The sequence below is a fragment of the Tiliqua scincoides genome, chromosome 1, assembly GCF_035046505.1.
Source record: "Tiliqua scincoides isolate rTilSci1 chromosome 1, rTilSci1.hap2, whole genome shotgun sequence".
NCBI classification, from domain to species: domain Eukaryota; kingdom Metazoa; phylum Chordata; class Lepidosauria; order Squamata; family Scincidae; genus Tiliqua; species Tiliqua scincoides.
In genome coordinates this window covers 66,763,879-66,784,507 of record NC_089821.1, presented here as the reverse complement: position 1 = coordinate 66,784,507, position 20,629 = coordinate 66,763,879, and the positions used below count along the sequence as shown (strand labels likewise).

The window sequence follows — 20,629 nt, the reverse complement described above, 5'->3', positions numbered from 1 at the left end:
ACCACCACCATGGGCTTCCGTGGTGATCACTGTCCACTCCGGGTTGCAGAGTTGGGAACCCTCTGCCAGTTTGGAGCGCCTCCTCCACTACACCAGCTCCTTCCTGACCTTGGGTGGGATGAGGTCTTGTAGTGGACGTTGTTCTCTATCTCTTGCTGAAAGCGCAGGAGGAATCTCTGGAGCGCCCTGGCATGGAAGCGTGCCAGGCATGGTATAACGTCCTGGCAAGACACCATCATGCCCAACAGCCTGGCTAGCATCAGCAAATCCTGTTGCTGTGTCGCGAGCAGTGCCTCCAGAAGTTGCCACATCTTCTCGCGCCTCTCTGGGGACAGAGAGACCCTGTACTCAGTAGTGTCCAGGAGCAGGCCCACGTACCCTCTTGAAACGGCACTTCCAGAAGAACTGGTTCAGACACTTGAGGTTGAGGATCTATCTCATGCTGCCGTTCTTCTTTGGGACCAGGAAGAAGGTGGAGTAGACTCTCTTGCCCCTCTATGCCTGCGGGACAGGCTGACTGCTCTAATGTCCAGCAGGTGGCGAATCGTCACTCGCATGCACTAGTGCTTCTCCTGTACCTTGTACCATGGCACCCTCCAGAAGTGGTTCCCGGGCTTGGTCTTGAAATCCAAAGAGTAGCCCATGGTCACTATCTTCAGCACCCAGGCATCTGTGGTGACCTTGCATCAATACACCACGAAGTGCAGGAGGCGTCATCTGATCTGGGGGCCTTCCGTCCGTGGTCCGCCGTCGTGTGGACTGGGTGGGCTTGGCGGCCCTGTGGGAAGAGGAAGAAGAATCTCCTCCTGCAGGGGGGCGAGACTTGGGGAAGAATTTAGACTTGGCCCATAGAGATTTGCGGGGGGGCAAAGTCCCTGAATAAGCCTCTAGGTCTGAATGTGGGGCGTTGTGAACGAAAGGGCCGGCCTGGCCTTGTTGACTTGCCTGCCTCCTTGTGTGCCGAGGGAAGCACCTCACGCTTGTTCCTGCTTTCTACCAGCAAGAGGTCAAGGGCCTGACCAAACAGTTTGGACCCCGTGAAGGGGAAGGCTACCAGACGTGCCTGGGAACCCTGGTCTGCATCCCAGTGTCGGAGCCAGATGTTCCTCCTAGCCACTACATTTGCAGCCACTGCTCTAGCACTGAACTGCATGGCCTCCAGGGATGCATCTGCTGAGAAGGCTGCTGCTAGCGACAACTTCTTGAGGGTGTTACATGTGGGCCTAGACAGGGACTTGTCTGAGGCCATCAGGTCCTCCACCCAGACCATAAGAGCCTTGCCATAATGGAGGGGTCAGCTGATGCCCTAATGGCTAAAGCAGAGTCCTCAAAGTCCCCCTTGAGGGCGCTCTCCACCCGTCAGTCGCAAGGGTCCCTGGGGCCCCCCCTCCCCCTCTGAGGGCAGCATGGCTGAGGAAGATAGTGCTGCAACTGGAGACTCCATGCCTGGGACCTTCAGCTGCTCCATAACGTCAGCTGGCAGACAATAGAGTTTATCGCAGAGTGTGGGGTACGTCTGGACCTGGTGGATGCCCCCCATTCAGCCTCTAGGGCCTGCCTGAAGGGGTCTGGGAAGGGAACCACAGCCTTGGCAGTGGCCTTCTGGGGATGGAGGAACTTGGAGCTGGGTCTGCAAGGCTCTGAAGCTTCACTTGCCTCTGTTTCCCCTTCCTTACCTAAGTGCAGGATGCCTGCTGGCTTGGCCATTAGGCCTGGGTACAAGTCCAAAGGGAAAAGCTTGCCCCCACTTTCTGCTGGAGGCCCTTCATCATCACCAGTGAGCTCCCCCTCCTCCCTGGAGTCCTCAGACGGGTCAGGGGTGATTGACTCCCAGGGGTCTGAGAAGGCTGCCCTGCTGGGTTCCTTGGTGCGCTTGTGGTGGTTGGGTTTGTCTGACCCTTGGCCTTATGCCGCTTGCGTGGGGGGCTGCCAGATGCAAGCGAGGGCGCCAGAATGAGATCTCTTGTTATCTGGTGTGCTCCCTGGGGCATTTGGTGGGACGCTGTGAGATACAGGAAGCTGGACTAGATAGGCCTATGGCCTGATCCAGTGGGGCTGTTCTTATGGGGGGGGTCCCTCTCAGGGCTGCTGGAATCGGAGCTGGATGATGATGGGGGGCGTTTACGTTTCCTCGTGACCCCTGTGGGACCGGGGCTGCTGGCTTTCCCCAGGATCCGTCGCACCATGGCCTCAATTTGGACCTGGGGCAGCACAGACATTCCCCCCCCCCTTGGACTGGCCCATACTGACTTATGGTAGGCCCATGTCCCACTGGAGTAACTGTGGTGCCAGGTGGGTCCTGGAATTCCTCCCGTCCACCTTGGGGCTGTGACCCCAGGCACTGCAGGTTCCCGTCCTCCATGGGGGGGCCTGCGAAGCTGTAAAACTGGAAAAGGTGGGGTTGGGGTCCATTCAGCATGCCTGGGAGCTCACCCTTCCCCTCGCCGTACTTCCCCCCCTTGCCTAGCGGGCCTCTCCTAGGTAGGGTAGGGCAGGTAGCCCGTGTGGGAGGTGCTGCCCGGAGGTGAAACCAATACCCTCTTGCAGTAAGTATGGAACCCATAACCTGCCATTTTCTTAAAGCAATAAAAGAAAAACCATTTATGAAGAAACTGCTTTAAGTTGCAATTCAAAGATTTGTTAAGAGAACAGTGGTTGCAAGGTCAATGAGAGGAGCCAGGCTACTGTAATATAAATTCTCCACAGAAGCTGTCCAATTTATCCTATCATATGGACTATCTTCAACTTGCAACAAATATTAGCTTGCAGAGCCATTATCAGTATGTAGTTGTAGGATGCTGTTGTCCAAGGGCTTGCTTCTCAGGGAAAGCATCTTTGGACAACTTCAGACCAAACACACTAAGGAGCAGGGAACTATTGAAACCTTTTCTTCCCGGCCATTCATTGCCCTCCTAGTAAGCAGCCAGTGCCTCTTTCCCCAAGTATAAATGTCTTCATATCTTCCCCCCCTCTTGGGAAGGAGGTTTTAAGTAGTGAGCTAGCCCTCATTCCCTTAGTTAGGAAGTCATCTGCATCACCTGATGAGCTTTTGGAATGAAAACTACAGAGAATGTGTGGTTCTTCTCAAATTTGCATTGTAGCAAAACAAGTAGTTTCTTGACTCTCCAATGCTTCTGGTTTCAAAGGAATATGGGCAGCATTTCCTACTCAGTTTTCCATTCAGTAGGTCTAATTACTATCAGCCAGCAAGGTTAAACCCTGTTAAATGAAATCTAACCTGGTCTTGGCTCCACACCCCACTTTAATATTCTGCCTTTTCTCCTCCCCAGTTTAGAAAGTGTCTAGTCATTCAGAAAAGCTCTTCCCAGTTTATTACCTCATCCACTAGCCTTGGGCCATGCCCCACAACAAAGAGCATTTTTGGAGTACCTGCTCATCATCTATAAATTGCAGAGGATTAAAAAGTGGTTTGCAAGCCAGGAGAAAGAGGCTCCAGAAGTCAGGATTCCTTCATTCATTAGCATCTTCTCCAACAGAGATTTAATTAAAACATGAAACAGAGAAACATCCCAACTCTGTCAGGATCATTTTGTACAAAAAACCAATAGGTAAGACTCCCATGCAGAGACACCAGCCTGCATCCTGTCCCAGGCAAAGTCAGTATTCCCTACACAGAGGCTAGTGGAGTCTCAGAAGTTCTACCTAATGGTCATCTTCTGCAGTTGCTCCATAAGGTGGAGGCTCCATAAGTCAGCAGTGGTTCCTCCATTATTGTGTCACTTCCTCTTCTCAGCAAACCTGCGACATCTTCCCAGAGACCTCTCCTCATCATATTGCTGGGTAGGACTTTACCGGAGGCTGCTGCTGCTGCTAGCTTGAGAGCTGCCCACTCCCGGGTGCTCAGGGCTATGCCGGTTCTAAGGAAAGAGACAGACACTAATGAGGATAGAAATCCTAAAGACAGCAGCCTGTGAAATAGTTTTGGGATAGAAGAAGACGTCCAAGATCCAATGCCAAAATCTGAGCAGGATTCTCCATTTTGGTCAGTTCTCCTATACTGGGTTATACACACGGAGACTGGGGTGTGACATGGTCTCATCAACTCACCTTCTTTTTCTTCTTCTCCTTCTTCTTTCTTTTCCGCTCAGGATCATCCTCTTTCTTCTTCTTCTTCTTCTTGTGGTCAGAATCTGAAGGAGTTTCTGCCAGAAGAGAGAGAAGCAATTGCATTGCATCAGACACTCACACTGGGTGGGGGAATAGTTGCAATGACTTAGGCTTCTGGGCTGCAGATCTGAGGGAGGGCCAACCAGTATATGGTCAGAAAAGGAAATTTCTTACCTGGAGGGACAGGATCCTGAGCACGGTTTTGCTTGTGCTTGTGCTTGTTTTTTTTCTTAGGCGGCTGGATGTGCATTAATCGACACTGTTCTGGCAGCTGAGGCAGTACAAAAACAAAGAGATCCATTAGTACAGTGAACACCACAGCCACTTGTTGTTGCAGAGGATAACCAGAGGTGCAATACAGAAGGAAAGAGCCTAGAAATCAGTCCCTTAGGTTAGGTGGTCCCACTTTGAAGGGAACCGTTCCAACTATGTTCAATTAACTGTTCAGTCTGCTGGCAACTCAGGACTCCTAGGGTTCATTTGGGCTAGGGAGTACAGCTGTTCTAAATCTCTCCCTGCCAGCCCCCTGAAATTCCTGTACACAGCTCTGAAGCTTTGATTCACTTACAGACTGTTGTCTGTTCTCCATTGCTACCACCCTCCATACCCGTTTCAGGAACACTCTGAGTCAGAGGAATAGCAATAACAAAGATAAATAATAAGCATTTGTAGAGGATTTCTAAGTGTGCAGTGCCCATCACATGTATTTCCTTATGGCAACCCAGCAAGGTATATGTCTCCATATTACAGCTAGGGAGTTAGGCTGTGAGGCCATGGCTTGTCCAATGTCACCTAATAAGTTCAGGGCAGAAGTGAGATTCAGCCCAGGGATGTCCCAATTCACAGCTCAACCTCTTAGCCACTACACCACAATAGGAAGAGCTCTGCAGACAAGGTGGATCCTGTTACACAGGGACAAGCACATTCAAAGTCATCTGCCAAGGAGCTGGCTCCATCTCTGCTCAAATTTATCATCTTTGAGTCAGTACCTTTTACAAGCTTTCTAGGGATGCTTTGAGGCACCACAGCAAAGACAGTACATTTGACAGGAGGCTCCCTAGTGTAATACCTCTTATCTTTTATACCATCAATACTGCAAGGAAGCTATGCTTACAGAAATGCTTTGGGGTGGGAGATTAATTCTGGAGTTCAGCTCAAGCTTAACCCTGCTCTATAATAACAGGGAGGGAATGCCTGTGGCTTTCTCCTCACACTCCTTCCTCAAAGAGGTAGTTTCTCTCCATGACAAACTAGCTTCTGTCTGGGATCTTTCCCCAGGCTCTGCCCACCTACTATTTACTGCCTAACTCAGCAAAAGAGATAGATCCAAGGTATGCAAAACCTAATCCCAGGACATCAAATCTACCCCATCCAATGAGAATTCACAGTCCCAGATTTGATATCTATGTCATCTCCCAAGACTTATCACAGCTTCACCCATGTGTGCTTAATAGTCACATTTTTGTCTTTTCTCCTTGATAGTCAAAGTGTTCCCTCCTTCACCCAATCCTTAATTTCAGCCCCCATCTCTAACTTACCGGGCCTGCATGGAGCCGAAAGCCTGTTAGCATGGTACCAGTGATAGGGTTGAAAGAACTCCCACAGATGGGGGGCTTCTCAATGAGAGAACGCAGGCTGCTGTTGTCATGGGAGCCTGGCAAGTCTATCATCCCTGGCAGGTCAGGCAGGAAGTTGCTGAGTTTTTCCTTCACCTTTTTCCCACAAAATTTGTTATAGGCATGCTCAAGGTTGTAGTGGGTGATCAGGTTGGTGCTCCCTGTTAGTTCAGTCGTGCCTGGCAAAAAACAAGGAACATGGCAATGTACATTGTGTTGAACTTGTCAGAATTAAATGTTCAGATGTTGGGCAGGTCTGCCAAGCAAAACTCTCAAGTGGGGCATCATTAAGTTGCAGCCAATTCCTTTACCCAGATATGAAATCAAGCAAGCTTTCTCTACCAGCCACTCAACAACTTTTACCTCACGCTATCACAATACCCTATATGCCCTTGGCTCCAGTACATTCAGGCCTGCAGTGCAGTGCCTTTACAAAAAATGCATGTGCTATCTATAGAGCTAGATGAGAGAGAATATGGTGCAAGAGCACTTTCTCAGATGTCATACACAGTGATGTTATAACAGCACAAGGAAACAGATCTAACAGCTTGATCCTACTGCATGTTTTCTGATACACTAGTCAGTGTGTTCAGCAAGGCTCAGTTTTAGGCAAACTGCATGGGATTACAGTCCAAATTCTAGGACTAAAACTGCAATTCCAAACACACACGGTGGGACTTACTTCTAAGCAAACACACACAGGACTACAATGTAAGTTCTCTTCTGAACTTCACCAACTTAATAGAAATCAGATTTATGTTTTAACATGAAAGCCTCATCCTACAAAGAGTACTCTCGTGGCCCTGCTGTACTGTTCCAACACCAAAATTCTCCAAGTGCTGAACTGAAAGGTTCACAAAACTTTTTAAGCACAATCAAAAATTCCAAGAACCCATGATAATCCAAAATGAAATAGGACAGATTCAAACCACAATTATCTAGTTTGACATAAAATTTACACCTGCTTCAAAAGCCCTGAAAATTTGGTCTCCCTAAGCAGTTTTAAGTGAGTACACTCTCTTGAGCTCAGTGGTACTTACTTCTATGCAAACAAGCACAGATTAAGGTTATAAGGGAACCAACTGTCCTGTAGATTCAAAACTACAGAATATAGGATCCTAGCAACAACATTTTTCAATGTTTGTCCCTTACTATACCACTTCACATGGAAGTACCACTGGATGCAACTGGTGATGTCATCATCACCAATTACTTCTAGGTTGAGACCAGACAATGGTAAGCAGATTCAGGGTGGATGGGAGGGTTTTTCTGAGCACATGAAAAGCACGCAGTGGAGCTCTGTCTGCCAAGCCGAGCCTCCTATTCCTGCCTGTTGCCCTGCGTTGCAGGTCTCATTGCCAGGGTGGCAGCGGCCTGAGGGTCTCACGAGTACTGCCAGACACCACCTCAAGTACCACTGGTGGCACAAACACCACTGATTGAGAAACACTGTCCTACAACAATGGAAACACTGCCCTACAACAATGCTCCTCACAATGGACTGAGTCCAGGGAAGTGTGGTGGGTGGGGAGGCAGGTGAGGCAGCGCCTTCCCATGGGAGCCTTTCGAAAAGCACCGCCACCGTGTGGGGTACCCAAGCACCCACGCGCAGAGCATGAGAGTGTGGAAAGCGCAGAGCGCGTGGGTGGTGGGTGCCTCACACGGCAGCAGTGCTTTTCGAAGGACTCCTGTGGAGAGGCACTGCCTCATTTGCCTCACAACGCATGGGTGGTGGGTGCTTCTTGAAGGACTCCTGTGGGGAGGTTCTGCCTCACCTGCCTCCCCACCAACCGCACGTCCCTAGCTGAGTCAGGCTTGGAATAAGGCTGAGGCCCCGGCAGAGCAGGCAGTAGCCTGCCTGGGGCTCCCTTGGACAGTCACAGCTGCTCAGGAAAGGGCTCAAGAAGCCGCCCAGGCCTGGAGCGTGGAGGACCCAGAGAGGCGGCGGGTGCTGTGGGCAGGCGAGGACACTGGCGAGCCCTCTAGAGAGCAGCCAGAGGGGCTCCATCCCACCTCCGCCTCCTCCTACCAGGACTGTCAGACGGGCAACCGGTCCGTCCACCCCAACACTTTCCGAGGCTCCTCATTGGCCCCGCCAGCTGTCCACCACTCATGTCAGGACAGGCGACGCTTCCGCCAAGTTCCCAGCTTCGCTTGGTGGCGGGAACTGACAAGGGGAACGTACCCATCAGGCGCAACACGGCCTCCTTATTGGTCCAGAGCTCTGTGACGTAGCTCTGTCTTCTAAAGGCCGTTGGCCAAAAACGGAACACCCGCCTCTACACGCCGGTTGGTTGAGGGACCCCCGATGCCCGCCCCCAACAGCCACTACCTGGTAACTCGCGCATAAGGTAGAAAGGGCCGCTGGCAGCTGCCGCTTTGCGCGCCGCCTCCTCCCCTACGGGGGTCACCGTCGGCACCGGGGGCGGCCCGGCACCGGGGCCTCCAGGTTTTCCGGGGCCGAAGCCCAGCGCCGCGGCTGTGGTAGGCGGAGGCGGTTCTGTCCCTCCGAAGAGAGCGGAAAAATTCTCCATCATCCCGGCGTGCTCCACGAAATCTCCTCCCATTGGGCGCTCCGTAGCCTTTACGTATGCCTCGTTTTCATTGGACAGCGGGCAACCGTCCCCTGGCCGCCATTGGCTAGCGTCGCGGGAAGCCCCGCTCTATTTTAATTGGTTAGCGACCGAGTGTTTCATGACGTATTTTGGAATAGCCCTATGACGTCACCGGAAAGCGCCGAGAGGCCACAGAGTATATCTTGTTTGGGTCCTGAGGAGCCAATAGAGACGGCGGAGTCGATCGACAGGCCCTCTAAGCCCCGCCTTTTCTTTGACTGGCGGCCGCGTGAGCCAATGGCTGTGAGGGAACGGTGACGGCTAGAGCTGCAGGAGGTTGACGGCGGTAGGGTCGCGCCGTGCTGTCAGAGCGAGGTGAAGATGGCGGTGCTGGCGCCGTTGCTGGCGCTGCTCTACTCGGTGCCCGGGATCTGCCGCTGGCTGGCCCAGCCCTACTACCCGCTCTCGCTCCTGCTCTCGGCCGCTTTCCTGCTGGTGCGGAAGGTGCCGCCGCTGTGCCACGGGCTGCCTAGCCAGCGGGAGGATGGGAACCCCTGCGACTTCGACTGGGTGAGGCACTGCTCCGTCTGCCCGGCTTCTGCCCCGGCCTGGGGGGGCGGTGGGGCTGGGCGGTGGCTCCAGGCCCAGCCCCCGCAGCTCGGGCGGTGCCAGGCTGTGGGGCCCTTCAGCAGCGCTGCTCAGCCAGTGGCCCTTGTGCCAGCAGTGGTAGTGAGGTGGTTTCTGGTGAGTGGGGAGGCAGAGCCTCCTCACAGGAGTCCTTCGAGGAGTGCCGCTGCCGTGGGAGGCACCCACTACCCATGCACTCTCCACACTCTTATGCTCTGCGCATGGGTGGTGGGTGCCTCCCATGGCAGCGGAGCTTCTTGAAGGGCTCCGGTGGGGATGTCCTGCCTCCCCACCCACCGCACCTCCCTGGTCCATGACTACACAAGACCCCCACTGCCTGAAAGCGAGACCAGCAACACAACATCACAAGCAGCAGTGGGAGGTTCGACCTCCCAGGCAGAGCCCCAGAGCTGGCTTTTTGTGCACCTGAAAAGCCGTCTCATAGCCTCTTACCAGTCATGTTGCATCTGGCCTCCCAAAACAGAAGTAACTGGCAATGACACCGGTCCCTTCCAGTGAGATTTCCAATAGGTAGAACAGGAAAAGTGGTGTAGGGGAACAAGAAACGCTGCCCTAGAATATAGGTGTGTTCAGAGCTCTCTGTGGGCCTCCTGCCCGCTCCCTGGTTTTGCAGAGGGTGCTATCACAGCTAGCTGTAGTGAGCATTCAGGTATCTGCCCAGAAAGTTGTACCCTCTGATGAACACAGACCTTTAGCCAGTGTTTGATCTGGCTGGACTCTCAACTCCATTTAGGCTTTGGATGCACCATTGGAACAGACTCCTATCCCAGAGTGCTGCTGCTAGTTAGAGTAGATTGCACTGAGCTAGATGGACCCATCTAGATGAGCTAGATAGGTCTGAGGACCCAATCCTATCCAATTTTCCAGTGCTGGTGCAGCTGTGCCAGTAGGGCATGCACTGCATCCTGTGGTGGGGAGGCAGTCACAGAGGCCTCCTCAAGGTAAGGCAACATTTGTTCCCTTACCTCAGGGCTGCACTGCAGCTGCACCGGTACTGAAAAGTTGGACACGATCAGGCCCTGACTCAGCACAAAGCACTTGTATATCTTACTGACTTGTAAGTGTTGGTTTTTGCAACAAAGAGCTGTAGTAGAAAACATAGTTCTAAAACATAATAAAATAGAAACAAATTGGTCATATGCATCTCCCATACATGTTCTGGGAGAGGGAGGAAGGAAACATTTATTTCTAGGCTTTCTCTTTTGAACCCACAAAACAGGTGCCTGTGTTTCAATCTGAAATCTTTGCAGTCGCATTGCTGGGGGGGGGGTCACAGGGATGCCATGACCCCAGGCAGCATTCCATCATCACATCATTACTTACACATGGCAGCTCCAGAGAGTGCTACCAGTCAGTGTCCACAATGGATGGACCAGTAGTTTGACTTAATATAAGGCAGCTTTCTTCTCCTTTTTATTTCTTGAAACAAAATGATAAATGGACCTGCTGTGAAAGTGCCTGGGAGCAGCATTACTGACACATTCATTGGCAATTTCTTCTTTGTTCAATAATTATAATCTTCAGTAATTAGGAAATTATTATTGATGAAGCACCATGAGCATACATCTTGCTTTATAATATATGTCGGCACCCTGTCTCCAACATAGTCCTAATCTTAAAAAGGACACAAGTGAGATGAGCAGAAAAGGAGGGGCATGTTGCCAGAGTAAATGGAAAGAATCGACAGTTATTCCATGTATGCATACTTCAACTTAGAGCCCAATTCTATGCATGTCTACTCAGAAGTAAGTCCCATTATAGTCAATGGAGCTTATTCCCACGGAAGTGTAGATAGGATTGCAGCCCTAGTTGAAGTAGGGTACAGCGATTGGGGGTAGTGCCAAAGTTTTCATGGAAAAGGTGGTTTTGAGGCAGCATTTGAAGGTAGTAAGATCTGGGCAAGAGCTTGAAGCAGCAAAGAAAAAATGGAGCAGTTTGAGGGAGCAGGAGACCTTTGTGTGGCTGAAGGCAATGGTGTCAGAGAACTAGAGACCACAGACCAAAGTGTATCAGGATATCGGAGCAGAGAAGCAAGAAGGGGCAAGGCTAGAGGGTTTCAAAGGCAAAGACCAGCAGTGTGTTTAGATCCAGTAGTAGACAGGAAGTCAGTGCAGATGTAAGTGTTGCTGAACTAGATAGCGAACAATGACCCTGGTACTATCCAGTTCAGCATTATGTAACTAGAAAGCTTAAGAAAAAGTCTAGCACAGATATGTTTGACTCCAAAAGTGGAGACTCTTCAAAAATGAAGAGACTAGTAAATAGGAAACTGGAAGGGAAAGTCGAGGATCAAATATCCCCAGTGCGTGAAAGTTATTTAAAATTACAATAACCACATGTCTGTTAGAATAGGTGCCATTTATTAAGAAAGGCACCACCACATACAGGAGGATACCAGCATGACTCACAAGTGGGATCAAGGAAGCTATACAATACAGGCAAGAAAGCTTTCTGATTTTCTTAAAAAGATATGGTACTTTTAATCAGTTTCTGTGCCAGAGGACTGGAAGACAGTCAAAGTAAAACTGATATTCTAAAAGGTTGCTGCAGTATCTGAGAAATTACAGGTTGGTCAGCTTAATGTCTGTTCAGGGTAAACTGGTGGAACATATTTCAAAACCAATGGTGTGGCTGGCTAAGGAATGAAGCATTTGGTGATATTTAAAAGGGTGTTGTATCTAATCAGTGAATGAGTGTGACCTACTTGCCCATAGAACAGGTGTCCTTTATTGCCAATGATGTACTCCTACGCACTTCCCTTTTTCTCTTCTAGCGGGAGGTGGAGATCCTTATGTTCCTCAGTGCCATTGTAATGATGAAGAACCGAAGATCCAGTGAGTAATGCTATTTATTTTTTCTGGACTCAGTTTACTCTGAGTCAAGTTTACTCTGGACTCAGTTCTGGAGGGCTTCTTGAATGGAAAGTTCTTAGGTAATTGATAAAGTCAAGCAAATAGCTGGCACAGAATAAGGTGTGTGTGTACCAGTCTATGGTACAAGGCCACCTCTATAAGGTAAATCCACACAGACCTGAAAGGTACCTAAAAATGTGAAAGCCTCTAGGGTTAATGGCTATCGGGATCTTGCCTCTCACAATAGCTCTATTGAAACTATCAAGTTTCCCTGTGCATTCCTGCTGGAGGAGTGGCTCATACTTCTTTTGTTTTCTCTTGCTTATCCATATTATAAAGATATGGTGGTCAAGGGAAAAGCTTTCATTAGCGAAACATTGATGTGTTATGCTTGAGGTCAAGCAAAGGACAGTCCAGATGTGTTAGGCCAAGGTGGGGGCCCAGAGATTGAAGTGGTTGGATAAGATGAAAGGATTTGTAAAACAGGAATAACCTACTGGCATAAAAGTAAGAAATTCATTAGTTTTACACAGATGTTTGTTGAGTCTGTTATTTATTTGTCCAAGGATTTCTATCCTGCTTTTCTACCTCTGAAGAGGCTCCCAGGGCTGCTTACAACATTTAAAAAAATACAGTACAATAATAAAACTCTCAGACCAGTGCTGCCCTTTATCGGAGTCAGCGTTACAAGCTCCCTCTAGCCTGAGCATGTCTTCTTTCCTCTCTTCAGGGCATGGAGATCTCAAGTAGTCCTGGGGAACATGGTGGAAGGACCGCATCAGCAGTTCTCTCAAGCCAATGCTAATCTCCATAGAAATTGTATTCATAAATTAAGGGTAGAATCTTATCACCGATACTATAAAATACAAAAGGAAGTTCTCACAATCCTTGCAAAGTATCAGTATCAGTGGTTTTTTAAAATGGACACTGCAAATGGTGCATAATACATTTTGCAGATTGTTTCCCCAAAGTGTAAGCAAATAAGGACTTGAAACACCACCATGATGTAGAAATGCCTGGGCCTAGCAGTGATGCAGATGCACTAGTAATTCTTTGCTCTCCTCTCCAGTTACGGTGGACCAACACGTAGGAAACATCTTCATGTTCAGCAAAGTTGCCAACGTTATCCTTTTTTTCCGCCTTGACATCCGAATGGGTTTGCTGTACCTAACCCTCTGCTTAGGTGAGTCTTCCAGGGCAAGCAGTTGATGTTGGGCCATTTGTGCAGGTTTCCCTAGATGTGAAGAGTAACTGAACTTTAGATTCAAAATAGGTCTTGGCTGTTTTGATTTTGTGGCCATAGGCTTCATGCACAAGAATTCTAGAGAGGAGAAAGACACAGGCTAAGTGAAGATGAGCTCTTTTAGAACATCACAGTAGCTTTCCATCTCCTACTTATAATTCTGGGTTACCACAAGACAAAAATTTAGCTCCTTTTCTGGATTTAGAATGGCCTGATGGGCGATACCCCAGATTTGTACTAAGTGGGAGGAAACCTCATGCCATTTCCCACACTGCAACTGAAGACCGTAGTGAACTCCATACTCCATTTGGTTGAGTTGAGAGATGGGAACAGCTGTAGGTCTGAGCAATTTTTATGTCGGTAGGTCAATGCCCTAGTGGGAATCTCTTGAGAACTATAGAACTCATTCCAGCATACTGTTAAGTAGTGCTTCATGTTTGCATTTTCAGTGTTTCTGATGACCTGCAAGCCACCTCTGTACCTGGGCCCTGAATACATCAAATATTTCAGTGATAAAACCATAGATGTGAGTATTATCTACTCTGCATACCAGTTCTTTTTGGATGAAATGGACAAACTTGGTATAATGGCTTGTTTGACCAAATTATGAATGTGGCTTGGAATTTCACAGTTGTGCCTTGGCATATTGGGGGCATCAAGCTACAGTACTGGAATGGAGAGTTTTGAAGTACCACTGGCTTTGTGTACCTTTTAAAACAAACCGGACAACTTAACCAGCCTTTTTTTAAAAAAAATACAAGACAGTGTTTAAACAACTAAATGATTAACAATATATGAAAAGAGCACAAAAATCAACAAACAGAGAGCATTTCTATGTAAAAACTCAAATAAAAGTTCTGCTGGTAGTCCAATCGACATGATTGGGAAGTGGGCAAAATGTCACTGCTACTTAGAATTTTAAAAAAAGACTTTACCCTTAGCTCTTCAAACAACAAAATCCTATGCAAAATTCTGCTCAGAAGTCTCATTGAATTCAGTGGAACTTATTCCCAAGAAAGTGTGTATAAAATTTTAGCTAAAGTTTATCTGTAGAGCAAGGCAGTGCTTGAAGCAAGATCTTGTCAGTTGACCTTAAATTCAACAAGAGATGTGCAAGGACCAAGATAAGGATATGCTGTTGCATGTGGCCTTACTTGCTTGTTTGGGTCATATGGAGTGACCTGCTGTGTTGTACTTGCCTTCTGTTTCTGGAACTCTGTACTTCTGGATTGTGAGAACTGATCTGTTTATTTGGGGCTGGTGGATGGATGGATAGTTCAGCCTCACAATAGATGGTTGACTTTCTGTTTGGAAAGTGATACATAAATATTCTTAATAATGTCATATGTGTGTTTTAGTAAGGCAATCTCCTTCCTCTTCTGCAGGAGGAATTAGCACGAGACAGGAGGGTAACCTGGATCGTGGAATTCTTTGCTAACTGGTCCAATGAGTGTCAGTCATTTGCTCCCATCTATGCTGACTTGTCTCTCAAGTAAGTGACTCGCTCTTATTAAAGTGATGCACTTTAGGACAAGAAATCAAAATTTCACATATTCACTAATGGGTTCTGAGTTGTCTGTGATGGATCAGGACAGAGAACTTGGGTGCTGGTGGACAGCTCATTGAAAGGTCAATCCAGTGTACAGCAGTGGTAAGGACGGCCAATTCTATGCTCAGGATAATTTTAAAAATGAATTGACAATAAAGCTACCAATATTTTTATGCCTTTGTACACATTGATGGTGATAATCTATTGCAGGGGTGCTCACACTTTTTTGGCTCGAGAGCTACTTTGAAACCCAGCAAGGCCCGGAGATCTACCAGAGTTTATTTTACAATGTTCGCGCCATCATAACATATAACATTTATGTGTACAATGTATGTTGGTGTACCTTGAGCCCCACTGAGTATAACAGGACTTACTCCTGAGTAGACATGCCTAGGATTAGGCTGTGAGGCTGCAATCCTAGCCACAGTTACCTGGGAGTAAGCCCCATTGAGTACAATGGGCCTTACTCCCGGCGTTTCCTCCCAGAGGCACCTGAAGGGGGGGTCAGCACTCCGCAATCTACTCATTTTGCCTCGCGATCTACCGGTAGATCACGATCCACCTATTGAGCACCGCTGATCTATTGTATTGTGTCCAGCCATATCTAATTGTATCCAGTTCTGGTTACCAATTCTCAAAAGAGATATAGTAGAACTGGAAGAAGTGCAGAGGAGAGCAAATAAAATGATTAGTGGGCTGGGACACCTCCCTTACAAGGGAAGGCTGCAGCATTTGGGGGCTCTTCAATGTAGAAAGAAGGGGCCTAAGTGGGGACATGATTGAGACATACAAAATTATACATCAGATGGATACAAGGAAGTTATTTTCTTTCTTGCACAATACCAGAAACAGGAGGCATCCACTAAAATAGAACAGTGGGAGAGTTAGAACAGACCAAAAGGAAATACTTCTTCACCCAGCCTGTGATTAATCTGTGAAACACTCCAAAACATATGAAGTAGTAAAAGTACCTTTAAGTATCTGGAAAGTTCCCCTTTCCCTGTTCACTACTAAGCTGTCACAGCCTGTTCCAATACACTTAAAATATCTTTCTTTGGTCAGCCTCTTATTACATTTGCATTTAGCTGTACAGAGGCAGAGTTCTCCTTGAAAACCTAACTCCTCCCACCCTTTGGTTTTCCTTAACCAAACCACTTTATTGTATACTTAACATTCAAGTATACATTCAAGTTCAAACTGCTCTGAGAAAACAGCAAGGTGTTTTAAGTACACATTTTAATGCTCATTTTCTTCTGTCCTTCTCACTGTGTGGCATCTTAGAAGAATGCTTTGTCAGGTGGTCAGAAGACTGAAGTCAATTGGCAAAACATTCTTCTAAGATAAGAAAAGACAGAAGGGGGGAGTAAATGAAGCATAGCTTAAACTTAACCTACAGCATTTAGCTTTTGTCTCTTATCTTACTACCCCCTTCACTTTTGAATTTATGCATTGCTGACAGAGGGCCCAGTCCTAATCAACTTTCCAGCTCAGTCGCAATGCAGCCCTGAGCTAAGGCAACAAATGTCCCCCTACCTGAAGGAGGCCTCTGGGACTGCCTCCCCATCACAGGATGCAGCGCATGCCCCATTGGCATGGCTGCATTGGCCCTGAAAAATTGGATAGGATTGGGCCCTGAGTCAGGTCCTCTTTCAGTAAATGTGTGCAGTTTGGTATTTGTCTGCAAGCTGAAAGCACAGAGGGGAATAATCAGTCTCTTGGAGTAAATGATTGGGCTTCCTTACTCATTTATGTATATGTTTGCATGGGAACAATTTGCTTGATACTTGAGGCCAGACAGAATGCTTGTGCATCACCAAGAGGACAATTTTCCAGGCGGGGGGGGGGGGGTGTATGACAAGCTTATTTTAGCATTAAAAGGTATGTACACTTCAGTCCTTCATTCAAGCAGCTCATGCACATCTGTATCAAATAAGAAACCAAATTCAGCCTCTTTGGTCAACTGTTGGTGGCAGATAGGTTTTTCCTGTTGCTTCTAGTAATGGCCAATAGATGGTGTTACTTCAATGTGTTTCAATTTATTCAAATCTCTACTCCTAAGAGATGCTAAATTGGGACAACTGCTGCTTACATGAAAGAGCTACTCCTTTTCTACTAAACATAACAATAAATTGCCTCTCAGTGGGTTGGTACTTACAGTGGCAGTTAAAACTAGAGAGAAGTGAGCAGTTTGAAGTGACTGATTAGATAACCATCTATGTTTTCCTTGTGCATTAATAGCTGTATCTTGTTTGGAGGCATTTCTTCCTATATACCAGGGGTGTCCAAAGTTTTTGGCAGGAGGGCCACAGCAGCTCTCTGACACTGTGTCGGGGGCCAGGGAAAAAAAAGAATTAATTTACATTGAAAATTTGAATAAATTTACATAAGTTTACATAAATGAATATATTAAAGATGAACTTATAAGAATGAATGACAGTCTTGCAATAGCTCACTGCCTATAAAAGGCCTTGCACAAAGCAAAGTTGGCCTTTCCTTTGCTGCCACTACTGCATCACAGATGTGAAACAGCAAGCAGTGGAGGGAGCTCTCATCCCACAGCTCACACGAAAGGTCAAACAGTCGCCCTCACGCTGAGAGAAGTTGCATTGGGCCAGTGCGGGCTTCAACAAATCTCTGGAGGGCCAGAGGCTCATTGGAGACTGGGGGCTCCCTGAGAGACCTCGAGGGCCGCAAGTGGCCCCTGGGCCGGGGTTTGGGCACCCCTGCTATTGAGTTGGCATCCTTCAGTCTCGGAAGACTATGGTGTCACGCTCTGAATGGTGGTTCTGGAACAGTGTCCTCTCCAGTGCGCGAAGCCTGGGTAAAGTAGGTATGGAGGATAGGCTGTTACCCATGCAGCAAATCCCCCCTCTCCACGTCGCTGAAATGGTCCAATGGAAAGGCAGAGGCCAATACGGTTGGTTCCAGCGGCGTCGCAGGAGTTGCCAGAACGTTCAGCCATGAACTGCCTCAGGGACTCTGGCTCCGGATTTTGCCTCGAGGTTGACTCCTGAAGCCTTTTCCATAACTGGATGTAGCCACAAGGCAGTGGAGGTTTGGGATCAGAGTTTTCCTTCTCTCAGATGAGCTGCCTTCCCAGCTGACGAGCCCCATCTACCCGGTGGCTGTTTAGTCGCCTCTTACGACAAGTACAGCCAAACTGAGGGCCTATTCTTATCCCCAGCCCCCAGGGGAAGGGTTTCATATACCCCTGCTATATACTAACCATTATTGTATTTCACCAGATATAACTGCACTGGGCTGAACTTTGGAAAGGTGGACGTAGGCCGCTACCCTGATGTCAGCACCAGGTAAGCAGATCAGAAGACTTTGCTGTAGGGACTTTTTAGGGAATATGATGACCTTGCTAGAAAATTGTGGGAAGGAGCGCTGATGTGTCTTCTCTAGCTGGCTGTGATCTGTAGCACCATAAATTTTTTGTTGTTGTTGTTCTTCTGGTGGGTGGAGAGAGATCAGCTTCTCTTTGTGTTCATGTGCTTTGCTTTTTTCTACAGGTACAAAGTCAGCACCTCTCCTCTCACCAAGCAGTTGCCCACTCTAATCCTTTTCCAAGGTGGGAAGGAGGTGATGCGGCGGCCACAGATTGATAAAAAGGGTCGAGCAGTCTCATGGAACTTCTCTGAGGTAAGCCCTATATAAAAGTCCATTGTATGGTTCTTCCCACCCCGCCCCCCCCCCATCCATAAGGGCATCTTGATGTGTGCACACATCCAGGCAAAGCTGTACCTGACAGACCCCTGGTGGTATCTCTGTTATCCCCAAATTCTGAAAGTAGCTTGACTGTCTGCACAAGAATGCTAGCCTTGTACTGATAAAACTAGGGAGGATATGAGCTGGGTACAACACAATGTTAATCTGACTTTCTACCACAGGAGAATGTGATCCGAGAATTCAACCTGAATGAGCTGTACCAGAGAGCCAAGAAAGTTTCCAAGCAGGCTGATGAGAGTTCTGAAGACTCCTTGGAGAAACCAGCTATTGCTGAGCTTTCCAATGGCGAGAGCAAGAAGGACAAATAGATTGAACCATGCTTCTGTAACATTGTAGCTCCTGTTTTTCTTCATGTCCATCCAAACATCTCTCTGGGGCACCAGCCAGAATCTGTCTCCACCCAATGATGCTGGTGCAGGGAGATGCATAGAATCGGTGGGGAGTCTTTATCCTCCTGGACTCAGTGCATGTCTACTGGTGGCTGCTTGGCCTATACGTGTTTCTGTGAATGTTTGTCACTGATTCTTTTTCCAGGAGTGGTTAGGGATAGTTTGAGCAGTTTAGAACTAGCAAGAGGAGACCATTCTTCTCTCTCTGGCCAGTTTCTATGACTGTTTTGGAACAGCTGGGTGAGGGGCTGCAGACTTCTCTGCAGGTGAGGAGGAGCTACTGAAAAGCAATGACTTGATGGTGGGTCCTTGACAAAGGAGCATCCTCTCCTGAACACACATTGGTTCAGTGGAAAACCTAATCAACCTCTGGTCTCCTCTTTCTCTCCCCCCCCCCCCCCAATCAGACATCTCACTCCAATTAAGTTTTGATTTTTATCTAGTTTTATTTCCTGGCTGAGAAGAGACAGTGATAATTGAGTTCTACCACTTGCTACATATTGCCCTCTATCATAGTGATAACAGGCCTCCTAATTGTGTCTCTTCTCATCTGCTGAAGTTTAGATCCTAAAGTGCTAGACATCTAGCTAAGGGCCAGAACTGAGATGTTTGAGTCTGAACATACTCCCATGTCAGTAAGTGCAACCCTAAAAGACTTCTTGTTCAGCAGCTGCTACCCTAAGTAACACAGTTGTGACTGGACAGGTTGTTGTTTCTACCATCCATCTCTCATACTGTACGAAATGCTAAGTGGGAACTGTCGTTGGTGTTGACTCTACCTCTTATGCAGGAAATTTGATAATGGATAGAAATGAGTTCTATTTCACCATATTCCTCATCCCATGCTTTTATTAACAGTCTTTTATGGTTGGCTCTAATAAACCTGGAAATACTGTATTTATCTGGGGCCTTCTTTGTTTTCATTAGATGAAGTTTGAACAACTAGTTCAACTTAGCATAGTGGGTAAGACTGAGCTGCAAATCGGGATATCACTGGTTCAAATCCCATCTCTGCCAGGAACTTGCTGGGGGCCCAATCCAATCCAACTTTCCAGGGCCAATGCAGCCCTGAGGTAAGGGAACAAACATTTCTTTACCAAGGAGGCCTCTATGACTGCCACCCCACTGCAGGATGCAGCACATGCCCCATTGGCACAGCTGCATCAGTGCTGGAAAGTTGGATAGAAGTAGGCCCTTAGTGGCCTCAGGCCACCTACTCCCCCTTTGCTACAGCTCCCCAGCTTCAATGCAAAGAATGATACCACTTTACAAGATGGTTGTAAGGATTATGTCAAGACAATATGTGAAGCACTTTGAATGCTCAAAGCATCATACAAGTGTTTGTTTAAACTTTAGCACTTGTATCTTGCCTCACACGATTCCTTCTATTGGCTCTTGTTTGAAAACTAAGTTGCGAGTTTCCTAGTTTGCTGGCCTAAGCCTATTCCTTCTGTGGGCCTCGTTACTGTAGGAGGACACATCTATTTCTCTCCCATCTTAGCTAGACACAGACCTTGCTGCCAGTTTAGAGTTGTAGTAGTTACAACTACTACAGTTGTAACTCTGGAGGGCTGCTTTGTGGATTTCCAGCATCATATCAGATGTGATCCTTCAGTTTTGCCTGTGGTCATATTCAGGGTCTTCCAGCCCATTACATGTTTAGATCTTACTTGTTTCCTCACAAGGAACTGCTGTTGTTTTCAGTGGAACTTACTCCCAGGAAAGTTTGTATAGAATTGCAGCCTTAAGCCGTTTTAAACTGCCTTGATACAGTACAGCATAGTTTTTAGCTTAAGACTATCATATTGATGGTAACAGTCTCAATAAATTACCTTGCTTTTTCAGGGTATTGCTGCTCAGCCAGTGTAGTAATGCAGAGCAGCTGCTTTCTGCTCTAGATACACAATTGTAGGCTGA

The 20,629-nt window shown here is 47.7% G+C and overlaps 2 protein-coding genes across 4 annotated transcripts; one reads left to right on the top strand and one right to left on the bottom strand.

Annotated features, from left to right (window-relative positions):
* Positions 1 to 2,600: 2,600 nt before the first annotated feature.
* Positions 2,601 to 8,291, bottom strand: MED19 (mediator complex subunit 19). Of its 3 annotated transcripts, none has more exons than XM_066636069.1 (5): positions 8,074 to 8,291; positions 5,667 to 5,923; positions 4,303 to 4,399; positions 4,069 to 4,163; positions 2,601 to 3,878 (listed from the first exon to the last, which is right to left on the bottom strand). In XM_066636069.1, the coding sequence occupies exons 1-5, from the start codon at positions 8,279 to 8,281 to the stop codon at positions 3,810 to 3,812; spliced, it is 726 nt and encodes a 241-aa protein (XP_066492166.1). In that variant the 5' UTR covers positions 8,282 to 8,291; the 3' UTR covers positions 2,601 to 3,809. The 3 variants fall into 3 exon arrangements, with proteins under 3 accessions (XP_066492166.1, XP_066492175.1, XP_066492184.1); XM_066636078.1 differs by having other exon boundaries at positions 8,077 to 8,291; XM_066636087.1 differs by lacking the exon at positions 8,074 to 8,291 and adding an exon at positions 7,774 to 7,893.
* Positions 8,292 to 8,612: 321 nt separating this feature from the next.
* Positions 8,613 to 19,613, top strand: TMX2 (thioredoxin related transmembrane protein 2). Its single transcript, XM_066630964.1, has 8 exons — positions 8,613 to 8,869; positions 11,721 to 11,781; positions 12,869 to 12,982; positions 13,492 to 13,568; positions 14,428 to 14,534; positions 17,837 to 17,902; positions 18,107 to 18,236; positions 18,485 to 19,613. Exons 1-8 carry the CDS (start codon positions 8,681 to 8,683, stop codon positions 18,629 to 18,631), a joined length of 891 nt encoding a protein of 296 aa, XP_066487061.1. The 5' UTR covers positions 8,613 to 8,680; the 3' UTR covers positions 18,632 to 19,613.
* The last annotated feature ends 1,016 nt before the right edge of the window (positions 19,614 to 20,629 follow it).

Excerpts from the sequence above, each read along its gene's own strand:
- MED19 (XM_066636069.1), bottom strand. The coding sequence starts at position 8,281 with ATGATGGAGAATTTTTCCGCTCTCTTCGGAGGGACAGAACCGCCTCCG. Across the intron at positions 4,400-5,666 it reads TTCGGCTCCATGCAGGCCCG|CTGCCAGAACAGTGTCGATT; the intron begins GTAAGTTAGAGA and ends GTACTGCCTCAG. Across the intron at positions 4,164-4,302 it reads TCAGGATCCTGTCCCTCCAG|AAACTCCTTCAGATTCTGAC; the intron begins GTAAGAAATTTC and ends CTCTTCTGGCAG.
- TMX2 (XM_066630964.1), top strand. The coding sequence starts at position 8,681 with ATGGCGGTGCTGGCGCCGTTGCTGGCGCTGCTCTACTCGGTGCCCGGG. Across the intron at positions 8,870-11,720 it reads ACCCCTGCGACTTCGACTGG|CGGGAGGTGGAGATCCTTAT; the intron begins GTGAGGCACTGC and ends TTTCTCTTCTAG. Across the intron at positions 11,782-12,868 it reads GATGAAGAACCGAAGATCCA|TTACGGTGGACCAACACGTA; the intron begins GTGAGTAATGCT and ends TCTCCTCTCCAG.